Raw genomic sequence first — 16,863 nt, 5'->3', positions numbered from 1 at the left:
CAACCCCCTAATCTGTCAGATGGCTGATTTTAAAAATATGTAAAGAACTCAAGAAACCAGATACCAAAAACACAAATGATCCAGTTAAAAAATGGGGTAAAGATCTAAACAGGGAGTTCTCAATAGAAGAATCTCAAGTGGCTGAGAAGCATTTAAGGAGATGTTCAACATCCTTAGTCATCTAGAAAATGCAAATCAAAATGACTTTGAGATTCTGTCTTACAGTGTAGAGTGTTTGAGACAGTCTCTTGCTATAGTCCTGGTTAGCTTTTGACAGTGTCCTTTCCTTTTTTTTTTTTTTACTTTTTTTTTTTATTTTGGTTTTTCAAGGAAGGGTTTCTCTGGGTAGCTTTGTGCCTTTCCTGGAGCTCGCTTTGGAGACCAGGCTGGCCTCGAACTCACAGAGATCCGCCTGCCTCTGCCTCCCAAGTGCTGGGATTAAAGGCGTGCGCCACCACCGCCCGGCAACAGTGTCCTTTCCCTTACAGAAACTTTTCGATTTCATGAGGTCCCATTTATTAATTGTCAATCTCAGTGCCTGTGCTCCATTCTGAGGTTCCATCTTACACCTGTCAAGATGGCTAAGATCAAAAACACACAGGACAGCTCATGCTAGAAAAGATGTGAAGCAAAGTGAGCACTCCTACCTTGCTGGTAGAAGTGTAAACTTTTTTTTTTTTTTTTTTTTTTTTTTTTTTTTTTTGGTTTTTCGAGACAGGGTTTCTCTGTGTAGCTTTGTGCCTTTCCTGGAACTCACTTGGTAGCCCAGGCTGGCCTCGAACTCACAGAGATCCGCCTGGCTCTTCCTCCCGAGTGCTGGGATTAAAGGCGTGCACCACCACCGCCCGGCAAAAGTGTAAACTTGTACAGCCATTTTGGAAGTCAGTGTGGCAGTTTCTCAGAAAATTGAGAATCAGTCTACCAGAAGACCCAACTATACCACTCTTGGGCATATACCCAAAGAATGCTCAGTCATGCCATAAGGATACTTGCTCAACTATGTTCATAGCAGCTTTATTTGTGATACCAGAACGGGGAAACAACCTAGATGTCCTTCAACCAAGGGATATGTGATGGGAAAGTGTTAGAGCTTATCTAAGAAGTCTTGGTTGGAGTAGTCTGTGAGGCTGAACCATCTCAACTAGCAGCTTTAAAGTTGTTCTGAATGCAGAATTTTGAGTAAGCTGCAACAGAGGTATTCTGGGAGGCTGAATCACCTGGGCTCCTTGTTTTTATTGGTATCTGATCCTTTTTTGTTTCTGAAAACACACAAACTTTTAAAGGTTGTATATATATATATAAATGCATGAGTACAAGTATGGAATGTGTGGTGTGTACAAGTCAGCTAAAGATGTTTTTTTGTTCTATGTTTGAGGAGGTAAAGGGCATCTGTCAACTTCATAAGTCTATTTAGACTGTATAACCAGAACTTGATCCATGAAATATGAAAGGATGGCATGTAAAAGTCATGAGGACTCTGCAGCCAATAAGATTGATCTTGTCTAATCCAGTCTCAGAATTGTTTCTGTATAGAGGGATCAGCATATACATCACTTGTCTTGTATTTTTTTTTCTTCATGTCTGTAGCCAAGATTTTCAGGAAGTCACCCCCAATCAAATCTGATCTTTATTAATTTTGAAGAAATCCACAGCTTTTTGTTTCATCTGGAAACAAAGGCATAACCTTTCCCTCAACACAGCATAACTTTCCCTCAAAAATGGAAGTATTTTCTGACTTCCATTCTGAAGCTGACATTCTTAAAATATATAGACTGGTATAATTTAGCAGTTTCCATAATCCAGTGCTTCTCAGCAGTTATTGAGAGTATGAGTTTTTTGTTAATTAGCAGTTAAAAATTCAAAGTTATCAAAGCGACACACAGAATCCAGACACCCTGTGTATTTCCCACCTTTATGTTCCTGTTCCATGTATATTACTTTACTCTCTCTTTAAATACTTTATTATTTTTAAACTATTTACTTATTTTTCTATGACTATCTATATCCGTGTTCTTTCTTCAGCATCTAAGCACATTTTTGGTTGTGGGCATAGCCTTTAATGGCTGAGCCATCTCTCCAGCCCTCTAAACACATTTTTTTTCCTATTTAAATCTTTGGTTTTTTTTTTTTTTTAATTTTATTTATTTTATTTTACAATACCATTCAGTTCTACATATCAGCCACGGGTTCCCCTATTCTCCCCCCTCCCACTCCCTCCCCTATAAGCACATTTTTAAGCATACTATATTTCTTTAGAGTTGCCTTCTCTGATCATATGAACCAAAACTTAAGCTGCTAAGCAGCAGCTAGTCCCTCCACTGTTTGGATCCACTTAACACATGGCCAGGTGGCTGGCTCCACCTGTTTGGGGGTGGGTAGAGTGGAGCCTTATGCCTGCAGGCACAGGCCTGTAGCCCGTGTATCTGCCCAAGCCTCAAACATAAGTGAGCTCTTCTCCCTAGTCTCCTGCCACCAAGTAGCACACCACCCATCACTCATAAACCCATTCAAGTGCTCAGTAGCAAGACCTCTTAAGAGAGCTAGCTAGCCTCTGTTTGCAATGAGTTTGGAGCCTACTCAGAACTTTTTTTTTTTTTTTTCAGCTTTTTCAGGCCATGTGGATTTTCATTCTGGATGTTAGATGTCAAATATAGTGAGTCTTTCTCTATACCTACAGCCAACTCCCAAATAATGACCCTGAGAATTATCATTAATTATGAAAGCTTGGCCTGAGCTTGGGCTTTTTCTTAAGCAGCTCTTATAACTTAAATTAACACATTTATAATAATCTATGTTCTGCCACATGGTGTTACCTCTCTTCTACTTTGCACCTCCTGTTTCCTCTCTGTGTCTGGCTGGCAACTCCACCTTTCTTCTGCCCAGAGTTCTCTCTCTTTCTCTGCCCAGAAGTCTTGCCGATTCTCTTCCTGCCTAGCTATTGGCCATTCAGCTCTTTATTAGACCAATCAGAAGGCACCTTAGCAAAGACACATTATCACAGTGTAAACAAATATTCTGCAATAGGGCACGGAGGGGGTAATACTAAAAGATTCTACTGAAAGGACGGGGGCATTTCAGGATCAAGTAAAAATCTGTCATAAAGAAATCTCCCAGGAGTCTATAAGGATGACCCCAGCTAGGACTACTAGCAATACTGAATATATAACCTTAACTGGTCATCTTCTGTGACCAGATTATTGCCTAGCCCAACTGTCATCAGAGAGGCTTCATCCAGCAACTGCTGCAGACCCATAGCCAAACATTAGGCAGAGTTGAGGGAATCCTGCACAATAAGGGGAGAAAAGATTGTGGGAATCAGGGGTATCAAGGACACAACAGGAAAACTCACAGAATCAACTAAGCTGGGCTCATGGGTGCTTGAGAAGATTGAGGCAGCAGCCATGGAGCCTGCATGGTACAGAAATAGGCACTCTGCATGTACGTGACAGTTGTGTAGCTTATTTTTCTTGTGATACTCCTAGCAGTGGGAGCACTTAACTTTGGCTCTTTTGCCTACATTTGGGACCCTGTTCCTCATGCTGGGTTGCCTTGCCTAGCCTTAATACAAGGGGAGGTTCTTAGTCTTACTGCAACTTGATATGACATATTTTGTTCATATCCATGGGAAGCCTGCCCTTTTCTGAATAGAAATGAAGGAGGAGTGGAGGGGGCAGTGGGGAGGTAGGAGAAGGGACTGGGAGAAAAGGGAGAGAAAACTGTAGTCAGGATGTAAAATTAATAATTAGTTGATTTATTTATAAAAGCTCTACATTGAACCCATTGTCTTGCATGCCTTGAAAAAAATAGGTCTATACTAAACAGTTTTTATGACAAATGAAAATCTTTTTCTTCAGGTGAAAAATAAAAGAATGGTAAATCTCCTCTTATGACAACTGTTTGTGAGTCATTGTATTTAATAAGTAGCCCCATTTTTATACAGGCAAGTGTAGTACATTTTGGCATCAACTTTGGTCTTTCAAAATGAATATATATTTTATTTACTTTTTTATATCTAAATTCCTTTTTATATCTAGATTCTTTTGTATATCTAGAATTAATAATACAATGAACTCAAGGAGATGTTTTATGTTTTCAGTACCTAATTTCAGATATCTGAATTGGAATTTGACCACCCTGCCAATATTCCTGATATTAAAGTTCCAGGAGAGGAAAATAATATTAAATTGTAATGTTGCTGTATTGTGCAATTGTGTGTGGAGTTTGATATCACCCCCAAATGAAGTGTGTTGGATGGTACATCTTTTTCATAAATCTAAATTTCTCATACGTATTATGGTGCACATAATAAAGAAGCATAAATTCCAGGAGAATCATGGGAATATGCAGCAGGAACTATTAGTGAAAACAGTCAGCAGTCATTATTGCCTACTTCCTCCTAAGGTCATTCTATTCTGGGGGGGAATAACGCAACACTTCTTTACTGGTAATTAATTATATGTGCAAATCAGATAAAACGAATATTTATCTTACTGTATGTACACATTAAATCATGCATTGATGTTTATTAATTTTTAAGTTTTAAAATGCATATTTGATATGTCATGATTTATTAAATACTAAGATAGTCGTTCACACCAACCACATCATTTAACCTTTCAGTGTCCAGATTTTTTCAATATAAACTAAACTAAAACCAAAAGATTTTTAGAAATATGTTCAAACTGCACAAGTTACTACATGAGGTTAGCACAGTAGTAAGCAAAATATTCTGAAATGTTAGCTCCTTAAAACACCTATACACATTTTATTTTTTAAGGATTTACCCTTCTAAATTCAAATGTTAACTATAAGACATGACTTCTAAAAACTACTTTGGGAAAAATTTCAGAATTGTTAATTTAAATATGTTTTAGGAAGCATCTCACTAATATGTTGTTTTCTTCTGCTACTACAGTGGGTCTATGTTTTGATTATTTTCAATAATGTAGACACTATGCAAAATGTTTACCCAGTGTAGATGGACTGCTGCATCTTTCTTCCTGGGATTTCCTCTGGTTGATCTTGCATTTATGAGCTGAGAAATCCTTAATAGCAAAATCATGCACACATTCATGGCTGTCTTAGTAGGAAGCCTGTTCTAGTGGTTGCTTTAAACATTAGGTTGTCCCCTAATGTTTATGTACCAAAACACAGCTTATGTCAGCTACTGGGACAAGATAGCACAAACTTTTCAGAAGGGCATTGCTTTTTCAAGGCACATGTAATTATACTTCCCTTACAATTTTCTTTTTCTTCTCCAAGCTATCATCTTAATTTTTCTTTCCCAATATCAAGAGTAATATATCTAACTAGCTATGCATAGATTTCTTCTCTTTCTTTAAACACTGGAATGCCCTCTAGACTTCTCTACAGGCAGTAACCTAAAAACTACAGTTTAATATGAAATCTAGTGCTCTTACTAGTATGGTATCACCATGTTTGATTTTATGTTTCTAACATGTGTTTATAATGATTTAATGGGACGTGTACGATTAAAATAAAAGGTATCAAATATATTTGTCTTAGACAAAAGCATGAGCAAAAATATATACACATATTTGCCTCTTCTTTTATGAATAAAGATGTTTGCAGTGGTATTATTTATACCATTCAATTTCAACATCAAGTTAGTGGAAGTTAAATAAACTTCTATTTACTCATTAGAATGGTTATGTATCCATTATAAGCATTTACAAATATTGTGTCTTTTCATGACCTATGTATCGACTATGTTTTCCCAGAGTTTTTAATGAAAAATTGTTTTAAAGAAATATTTATGAAAATTTCCCAAAAATAAAAAAAAGACACCTAAGAGTCTACATTTCCCCAATTAGGACGTATTCACTATTTTTATACTCATTTGGTTGTAATTGCAAACATAAATAATATCTACTATACATATATATGTGTGTATGTATACATATATACATATAATTATGTGTAACTGTATTAATACACATGAAGACTTTTTCTTATCATCCTTCACATGATAACATACTTTCACATCACAGACGACATCTAATAACAGATTCTAAAAATTGAATTTTTTCCATAACTTTGTATTGTAGCATATTGCATTATAGTTGTCCATTGCAGAAGCTCTATCTTGATTTGGGCTAAATTGCTAGAGAAGAGACTTATGGGTAAAAGAAAACAATGCATAAGTAATGCTATTATATGTAGTGGTATTGATTTTCACAGATGTTGTGTCATGTCGTATTCCAACCAGGGATATGTGAAAGACATTATTTTTTCAAAGCATAGCATTAAAGTTTATCTGCTAAGAGGGATGATACCACAGGATAGTTTCTGCTTCCGCTTCACTGATTATAAGTCAGGTTGCATCTCTTTTCCTAAGTTCTCAAACCTCCTCTGGCCTCTTTCTTGCTTGTTTGCTTACTTGCTTTTCTTTTCTTTTGCATATTATTCATGATTCTTATATTTTTTAAGTACTGTTTGTCAAAGAAATCTTTGCTTCATTAAACCATTATGATCTGTATGCAAATATGTTCTCGTTTGTCATAGACTTTTATTTTGCCAATGGCATATATCATCTTAATGGTGATTTGGTAAAGGAAAAATATCAAGAAATTTGTCTGTTAAGTATACATTAGCCTCTTACAGTATGTTAGGTTGCTGTGTAAGTTTTCCTGACATATATAAATAAATATCTGTTCATCCTAAATCAAGTACCAACAACAGATTAAAACACAAGAACAAGAACAACAAAATTATTTGAGCTAATTCTGGCTTGGTGAATCAGTGAGTTTACTATGGTTAGTTCCAAGAGCATAGGTAACTCAAGAAAGGTGTATCACCCAAGTGTGCATGACACCTTACAAAAGCTACTTCCCTAGAGCTCCCTCACAATTAGCAGGCAGCTCCACTGAAGATTTTCCTCCTTCCAGAAAGTGTTTGTGATTGTATAACCTTGGGAGAAAGCTCACAACTTCTTCAGTCTGAAAAGCCTCCCTTTTCTTTTCATGAGAGAAAGTTTTGATTTGGAGGAAATAATTTAAACCATAAATATGAGTGCTGGCATGTCCCCTTGGCTCGGGTATCCCTATGTATTTAGTAAACTACTCACACTGAGATTTAGATACTGGTTGGAAATTAATTCAAGGACTAGAGTCTTGACCAAGATGACAAGCTTATTAAGAAGAAGGACAAGAATAAGATGTTAATTCAGAGCCAGAAATGATGTTACTGTTTTCTTCTAAATAATTGATGTGCAGAGAAAACAACCCATAGCTAATAGCTAAACATGAACAAATTGCAATGGGACAGATGTTATATCATCATATTGTATGGCATCAAATAATTCCCAGTGGACTGTGTCAAAACCAGAGTCAATCCTAGGAAGCACAGGGAGGTGGTGCACCCTGTTTTTACCCGGATGTTTGGCAAATACTCTACCAAGTGATTCACAGATGTGTAAGTTAGGAGAAAGGCAGAAAATTAAAACCAAAGTAAACTTGTGATATGCACTTGTCTGTATAGTAAATATATTTCATATCAAGTGAAACAGTTTCTATTATACATATGGATATTTGAAATGTAATGAAATTTAAAATAAAGTAAAATGTTCTTGAATTGAAAATAATTTTTAAATTATACCTGTGTTTTCTAGTGTCAAAAGACTTTGAATAATCTTTTTTTTCCCAAAATCCTCAATTGGAAATTATTCAGTATCACCAGATGTATCACTTTTCATAGATTTTTGTTACATTTTGCCTTTTCTGTCCAGTAGTAAGGATTTATATGAAAATACATTATGTTCGGTCTAATTAATAACTCATTAACTTTATAAACAACCATGGCAAGCCAAATCCTGTTATTCACTAGACTAAGAATAGATATGAGACCAGTAAATCTGACGCAAGTAAAGCACTTCGAAAAATAAAGTAGAAGAAAAAATTAGCTTAAGTGAAATCTTCTATTCTAAGATAAATTTGCTTATGTAGAGTTACCATTACTTGCCAATGTGAGACACATTGGATGATCAGTCATTACATAGACAGCAGCTATAACATGGACATTCAAAGAGATATGACCCTTCTATTCAAATCTCAGGATCTGGAGCATGGAGATCCTGTGTGTGTGTAAAAATGCAACTGAGCTTATAAAATGCACACGACATAGCTGTGATCAATCCCCACCTTCCACCACCAGACAACATGTCTGTCATTCTGATTTTCTGTCTAGAAAGTCCTAAGATAATGACAAATGAAAAACCTAGAGTTCTGTGACAGCATATTTATTCACACACTATGGTTTAGAGATGGAGGGGTTTCCTAGCTAGTTTTCTGTGAAGTATTAGCTCTCCCTCAGGTTGTGTTGATGAAAGAAAATAAGAATCCTAGATCAGCTTTAAAACTGTCCAATGCACAGTTGTCTCCACACTGCTGACAGGCCTCAAGAAATGCTGAACACTGCTTCTGCTTGCTTTTGCAGGACCAGTGGTTTTGGCGAGTGAGAAACAACAGGGTGATGGATGGATACCCCATGCAAATTACTTACTTCTGGCGGGGCTTGCCTCCCAGTATTGATGCAGTTTATGAAAACAGTGATGGAAATTTTGTCTTTTTTAAAGGTAAGTATGTTTTCTCAGACTGGTTCTGTTGTATATTGACCAGCTTGTTCACAGCCCTGTAAAGTAAAGGAAAGTGAATAAATAAAGGTTATTAAGATTATATAGTGGATTTCATGAATACAATATATATAGAACAAAAGTATAAGTGAAATTAAGTATAATGTTTAATTGTGTAATTTTTACTTTCATTTGCAGAGTGCTTATGTGCAAGTCAAAATTGGATGACAACCCTCTCTGTAGGAATTTTAGATTTAGATTATATACAGCACAAAATAAAACTAAGGAGTAAGGTAGGACCAATACATGCCTGCAACTTCAGCTACTTAGGAGACTGAGGTTGAAGCAAGAAAATGGCTGGAACCCAGCAATTTGAGACTAGTGTATCCTGAGGATCATAACAAGACCTTGTCAAATGAAGGAAGGGAGAGAAGTGGAAAGAAAGGAAAGATAGATGAAAGGGAGGGAAGGAGAGAGAGAGGGTAAGGAAATAAAATAAATAGCTATTCCTCATCTGTTTGTTTGTCTGTTAGTGTAGTATTTGGAGTTGCTTACTGCTTTTTGTGGTGAAGTGTGTTTTATAACTCGGAGTATATAATCTTTGAAATTTTACTGTGTTTATGTAAATAACTTCTATCAAACTAAGAAATTAACCATAAGGATGAGAGAAGGTTGTGACTAGAAAATTCACCCTATGATCAGTATTCTGATATTGACTTAATTATTATTTATCTAAGTGGTGAGTGTTTATCTCACAAATGCTGCCAAGTACCTAGCATGCAAAAGTAGATTACCTTGTAAAGGGAGCTATTCCTCTTTCCTTAAAACTTAAGAATGGATAACTTTAAGTAAGGGTCAGGGACACAGAGATAAGACAGGCTGCTGGAGAATTGAGGGATTTGTGAGGACCCATGTAAACTGAAGCCGAGCCTTGGCCTGTGGAAGAGTCATAATTGGTATGTGATTCATGGGTCTATGAAGGCTGAAAGTAAGCTAAAAATGGGATACAGTTTGAGAGGGGGAAAAAGAGATTCTTAAGGGAAAAAATATAATTATTTTCAGGGTTGAAATAAACTTTGATGTAATGATGAGTGTAGTGAAAACAGTTAGGTGACAATACATGTATCTTAAGCTATATAAGGTGAGCACACGCTTGAATTCTTTTCCTTTGCAGGTCATCTCTTGATTAAAATAGAAAAAGTGCTACATAAGTTATACATTACATGGGAGTGTAAGTCTGCTGTTATGTTGTTCTTTATAAACTCCTATTAACTTCATGAACTGGGTGACATTCCTTGCCTCAGCTTACTTACCAGGGATTATGAGCCATACTATTCCCTACCTCGTGATTATTGGGACTACTAAATTATTACTACATAGGAAGTACTTGGCACATGTATGCTGTTAGTGAATGCTAATTATTGCTGCTGCCACTGCTGCTATGATTATTAATACTACTGCATTCCTGCTATTTTATAGCAGGTGTAACTGAAGTATGCAGGGATTTTACTACTGTAAACAAAGTATGCACATCACTGTTACCAGGCAAATTGGGGTTCCTAGTTGGATTCTGAGTCTTGTTAATAAAATAACTTAGAAAGAGACTAAAAAGAAGCTTAAGCATAATTCTATTAGACATTGAGAGAAAAACAAAGCAGTGGAGGTCAATGAGAAGCCACACATCAGAAAAACAGCTACGGGCTAGAATGAGAGGTAGCTTTAGACGAAAAGAGTAAGAAAGCCCCAAGTGTCTGGGAAGGCCTGTTCAGGCTTTGGCCAGAATCAAAAAGAAAAGGAGAAACTTTGTAGAGGAAAAGTTATGTTTTTCTGAGTAACTCAGAAAAGCAGAACCACCACAATTCTCCCTATGAAATCTTTCTCTACCAATGACTGCATGGGAAGGAGTTCCTGAAAGAATAAGTACATTATCTCACTAACTGGATACTTAGTCCTTCATGTCCTAGCACGACTTTAGATGAACCATCCCTCCTGAAAGGTGGTATCTCAGCCAGGTGATTGACAGGTCCACTAGGTTAACTCTTAGGAGAGCAGACAATATTATACAGTGCTCTAATCTTTGGAACTGATCAGAAGTCATGTCTCCATTCAGACCAGAAGTAGGTTCCATTCTTAATGTGCCTCAGTGTGTCCCTGATAGCTCTAATTTGTCATTTGGCATATTTAAAGCCTAAGGAATTGAAAAGTTAATATTTGTTTTTTAGTGTTATCAGGGAAATAGGGGGGGTGAAGCTGAAAGTCTCAATGGCTTTGAAGATGACCCAAACAGTACCTGAGGTTGTGAATATTGGATGCAGAGTTCCTAGAGGGAAATTTTCCTCTTCTGCACTCTTCCTTGTCCTTATCTTTACCAAACAAGTAATTATTCTCAGGAACAAAGTATAGCTTGTGGAAATGATAAAGTTCAAAACAATTAAAACATTGAGTTTGGGAAGGTGACCCTAAATAGCCTGAGGCTGTTCTGAGAATGCACTTTGTCTAAACTGCCCAAGGGGAAGCTAAAGTCTTAACAGTGGTGTGAGAACCCTTCACTCCCTTAGGGTTGTTTCACTTTTATTCACTTTTTTGTGGAAGGGTTCACCCTTTTCTTTCACCTTTAATATAAAAAGTATGCCCTCAGAATACCCTTGCAACCACCATATTTTTTTTTAACTTTTTATCAATTCTTTGTGGATGTCACATCATGCATCCGGATCTCATTCAGCTCCCTGTCCCTTTGAAACCACCCTCTGCCCTTGCAATTTCCAACCCCCTGCCAAAAAAAGTAAATAAAATAAAATTTAAAAGCAAAACAAACAAACCAAAGCAAACAAACAATAAAACAAAATCTCAATGAGGAAGCTGTAATGTGACACAGTGATATTTAAATATACCTTCTGGCCAACACATTTGCAACACTTGCAAAGAGTTTTAAATTCCCTAAAAACCTAAAACTTTCAAACGTAAATTTCATAAGGCTGGATCTTGTTTATATTTTATCATCCCTATATTTTCAGTTCATAAAACAGTACTGGTAGCATGGTCACTACTTAATGAACATTTTAATAAAATAATGCCTCTAAGTGCTAATTAAATGTCAGTACGAATTTTAAAAAAGGTGGCAAGCACAGAGGCTGACAGTACCTTCTGCTTCCAGCCACATATTCATCCTCAAGAAGTTAGCCAATAATTGCCTGAGGTGTGCCTTGGGGTTGGGAGTTAACTGCTTAAGAATAATCACTGCACTATTCATGCCTAACAAATATTTAAGGTAAGACATGAAGTAGTAGATCATTACAATGAAATTGGTCTGGAATAAAGTCCAAGAATAGTTACAGGTACAAAAATATTGAACATAAAATATAGCAAATCATAATATCTACATCCTATATAATCATATTTTTGAAGCCTGTATCTAGTGTTTTAAGGGACAAGGATTGCAAATAAAAAGCATCCATATTGCAAAGAAGACTTTATTCACAGACCAGTTTGTGCCTATGTAAATATAAGATGGAGTCAACCAAAAGTTTTTCAAATTGGCGAGTGAATATAGTAACACGACAAGATTGTAGAAATATCAATTTTTTATATATCTTGAACAATTATGCAGAGACTGAGACTCTGTAAATTTGTAATATTTGTAATTTAACAGACTAGCCTATTTTACTTTTATGGGATTTGGGATGAAGGCAAAAAATTCTCAAAAAGAGGAAGGGAAATAGGCAAAAATCTCAGGAGCCTGCAACCCAACTCTCATGGTGTGATGTGAAGAGGGCCAGACAACTGATCTTCATATAATCTGTTTCATGGCTAAAAGGAACAGCAAACTAAATGAGAAGGAAGCCCATCTAAATGTTTTCTGAAGGTAAACATTTCCTTTACTATACTGGACAGTAAATAAACGTCTTTACTAGGGGAGGAATTGCTGCACTATGATCAAAGTTCTAGTATGCAAATATCTTTGCTAATGTGTTTCTCAGTAAAGGCAGTCAGTGCTTCAGTTAAAGAAAATCTGTGGGAATTGTTTTCTACTACATGTTAGTAAAGAAAAAAATTTAAAGACCATATCATTTAAAAGGTTAAATATTTCTGGGTCCAACTACAAAGCAATATGTAGCACTTATACATTACAAAACTCCACTAAACAGAAGTAAAGAAATTTTAGGTAAAGTATGTTTTATTGATGAGCGAGACAATCAATACTGTTGCAATGTGAAATTCAATTATTTTTGTCCATAGTTTCATTGCTGTTCCACTCAAAACTTTGGCAGGCTTCATTGTAGTATATGTAGTAGTAGTTGAGCTAACTCTGAAATCCATACACAAAAGACTCATTATACAAAGAGTCTCTGAGATTATTACATCAATTTGAGTCTTATTTTACAACTCCTGTTGAAGAGAGTAAGTCATTGGCATGAGGAAAAAAATTAGACAGCAGTAAAGAGAACAGCTAGTTCAGAAATAGACCCAAATATACATCTAAAAATAATCTTTTTCTTCAGAGATTTCTTTGATAGGTACAGAAAAATTTCAGTAGGGGAAAACAATGGGCCTTCCAACAAATACTGCCTAAACTATTGGCCAGCTATGCACAAAACAAATAAGCTCTAATATGTACCTTGGACCATATATAAAAATGAGTTCACAATGGGCTCATCCACATTCTGAAAGCAGTTGACTCTCTGAATGTTCTAGACAAATATTGGAGATATTTGTGACTTTAGTTAGAAATTAGACAGAATGACTAAATCATAATCTGCAAAGATTTTCATTTTTTTCTTCTAAAGATACTTTAAAATAGGAAAGAGAACAACATTTCTTGTGTGTCCCCAGAATATACAAAGACTTTTTGAAAACTTAATTTTATAAAGTTCAGTAAAAACTAATAGAATGTGGACAAAAGTTTCCCTGAGATTAATATACAGATGAGAGTAGGGGAAGTAGGAAGGAATGCAGGCAAGCATGTGGGAATCCAGAGGGGTAAACTGTTCATTCTTTTAGTTATTTGGTATTTATAACTAATAAATACCAAAGTGCAGCTATATGTATTTATTATTATATATATGATAATTTTACAAATTATATGCTTTAAATACATATTATTTACTTGTTATTTATTATGTTGTGATATTTATACCAAACAAAGCTATTATGTAAAGCAAGAAACCTATAGTTTATGTATTCTACAAATTCACACATGCTGGGCCATAGGTATGAGAATTAATTCCTTTATTATTCTAGAGCATGTTAAATGTAAACTCCCACTTAATACACTTCTCATTATAGTTCACTACTGGATAAGGAAGTATAATGACAGTCAAGTAGGGTGCTTCCCTGCAGAGTTTCCTCTTTCCTGGCAGTCTTCTGTGTTGGCTTATGTCCTAGTAGTAAGACTCTTTATAGAATGAAGGGTTAAGTGTTAATATAGTTAATAGTCTATATTGAAAATGTATAATACTAATTTAATGTTATATAGTACTATCTTGAAATGATTTTTAATGTGTTTTCTAATAAGCGTCTGCACTGGTAGATTACGTGTTAATAGAGAAGTAACACATTTACCAAAGCTATATTGGAAATGTATACTCTTAATTTAATGTTATATATTTCTATCTTGAAATAATTTTTAATGTGCTTTCTAATCAGCATCTGCACTGGTAAATTAAGTGTTAATAGAGAAGTAACTCATTTACCAAAGCTATATTGAAAATGTATAATCTTAATTTAATGTTATATATTTCTATCTTGAAATGATTTTAATGTGTTTTCTAATAAGCATCTGCACTGATAATAATTATGAAATATGTCAGCAACCACACTTTTGTATAGTCTCACCATATTATATTTAATTGTTACTGCTTTTCTATTTTTACTAAGTTCCCTAGTTTAGTTTTGCTTGTTTTTAATGTTTTTCTATTAAATTATATGTTCCTCATAAGAACCCTTAAGATTTTTTGAAATGAAGGAAAACAGAAGTTGACAAACATTTTTAATGATATTTAAAATCCACTGAATGTATAAGATATACAGTTCTTTCTTTTATAAAAAAACAAAGTCATTTCAGAGGGTCAGGAGACGACAGCTCAGTGGTGGAATATTTGCTTCTTGCAGAGGACCAGAGGTTAGTTCCTGGTGCTGAGATCGGGTAGCTCACAATCACCTCACCTATATGCAGATAACTCCCACCATACCTACATTCATGTGCACAGAACAACACAATTCATACATGACTAAAAATTTTTAAAAATAAATAAAAGGAAGTCATTACATAATATATCACTTAACTTGCAGAGATGTTCCACAGCGCAACTATGTAGAAGTGAGTGTAAGCTGATTGTGAGGGTGGATGTAAACCAGACTGTTCTCAAAAGGCCTTTGATGTATGTGCAATGATTGGGTTACATGTATGCTTATGGGATCTAGATTAACTTCTTCCCTTAATTCCTCTACCTTACACTTGGCAGCCAATATGGAGTGCGTCTCCTTTTTTGGGTTTCTAAGATGGCTTCTTTAGTCTGAAATAAGAAATGGAATGTGCCACCAAGTGTGCAGTGCACGTTCCTGCCAGAAGGAAAAACACAATCATGGCAGAAGTCACATTCAATTACAAGGCAGCTTGAGTGAATGGTTATGAGATTATAACATTAAAAATAATCTGTGTAGAAAATAGAATTGGTAAAATATCCCTCAAGAAGAAATTAAATTTTAAAATAAAGAACAAGCCACTGTCAAAATAAAGCATTTTAAAATTTGTCTGAAATTTCTATTATTGCCATCACTTTATAACTTTAGGCTGTACTTCTTATCACATTTGACAGTTTCATTTCCAGAGGCAAACAAACAAACAAACAAAAATTAGTTACAGAATAGAAACAAGAATATTTATTTGAAGACAAAAAGAGGATCATAATATTTGAGAAGAAAAGTATTTAAAAAGATGTGTAGCAAATGAGAAGAATTTGAATCTTCTAAAAATAGAGCACACCAGAAAATGGCCAAAACTTGGTTATTTCAGATTAGTTTCTGTTCCTTGCAGTGAACCAGCACTTTTATATGCTGCTCACAAATCATTGTTCTTGGGAATTTTAGAAGTTCTAATGAAGTTCATTTGAGATCAAAGTAACTTATTTCTTACACAATACAATGAATAGAAGAAATATACTGTAAGTAAGTAGCTGCTTGCAATCACCATTTATTTGTCTATAAGAGATACTGAAAAAAAAAAGTTACACTAGATTTTCAGGAATCTTGCTACATGCAAAAATAGATGCCAAGCAAATGAATATCATTAATTATAAATATTGATGGAAGTCTAGTTTTTTTTATTTTGTAACAAAATTTTCATTAAATGGAAGACTATAATAAAAATGCATATCAGCAACTTTCTGACCTTAATCTAAATTATGACACATGCTGTATTAATGTTTTAAATCTCCTAGTTTTATGGGCCTTGCCCAGGAACACTTTCTTCTACAATACAGTTTCATTGTTGATAACTGAAACTTTCCAATGATATTATATATTTAACCTTATGTATGAGTGTTCAAAAATTTTAAATTTATTATTATTATTATTTTCATTTATAATTCAAACTACAATCTTCTAACATCAGTATTGCTTGCATGTATAAAGTTTTCCTCACTTTCAAAAACTTTCATTGCATCCTTTTATTTACATTTCCTAGGAGCAACACTGGGTTAGGAGGTCAGAAGGATTGTCAGAAAAGATATTAAACTTCTCAAAGAAAAATACTCATCTCATAGCAAATGTTCTCCTGAAGGAAGATCTGAGCTTCACACTCCAGTGACTAACACATTGGCCTAGAATTCAAAATTCTCTGCTTGTGTGATAATATTGTAGAATCTACAAAAATATGTCCTTCAAAGAAGTTTTGTGACTTCAAGAGTTTAGGTGTTTATTCAACCCCTGACATATAGATGAGAGAAATTAAACCATATCCTAAATAATAAGCAATAACATAGATATGTTAATTTACTGTTGAATATATATATATATATGTGTATATATATATATATATATATATATATATATATATATAGAGAGAGAGAGAGAGAGAGAGAGAGAGAGAGAGAGATCTATAACTATATATATTAAGTGGTAAGCAAATTGGATGACTTTTTATGCATTCAAAATCCGATTATTTACAAAACTCTGAATGAGAAATGCCAGTTTCTGTTATACAAGTTAGGAAAGGAAGTCTTCCACATAGTGACTTACCCATGATCTCCCAGCTTGTATTTGTCACCCTCCACATT

At 34.9% G+C, this 16,863-nt stretch overlaps 1 protein-coding gene across 1 annotated transcript in view; it reads left to right on the top strand.

Moving 5' to 3' along the window:
• Mmp16 (matrix metallopeptidase 16) overlaps positions 1-16,863 on the top strand; it is a 251,439-nt gene that overhangs the window by 207,584 nt on the left and 26,992 nt on the right. Inside the window, exon 7 of the mRNA XM_028871631.2 lies at positions 8,455-8,593. Coding sequence (XP_028727464.1) covers positions 8,455-8,593 — 139 coding nt within the window. The remainder of the gene's footprint in view (positions 1-8,454; positions 8,594-16,863) is intronic.

This window comes from Peromyscus leucopus, chromosome 2 (genome assembly GCF_004664715.2).
Source record: "Peromyscus leucopus breed LL Stock chromosome 2, UCI_PerLeu_2.1, whole genome shotgun sequence".
In the NCBI taxonomy this organism is placed as follows: Eukaryota; Metazoa; Chordata; class Mammalia; order Rodentia; family Cricetidae; genus Peromyscus; species Peromyscus leucopus.
The sequence above is the reverse complement of the archived record's forward strand: the minus strand, read 5'-3'. Positions and strand labels throughout refer to the sequence as shown.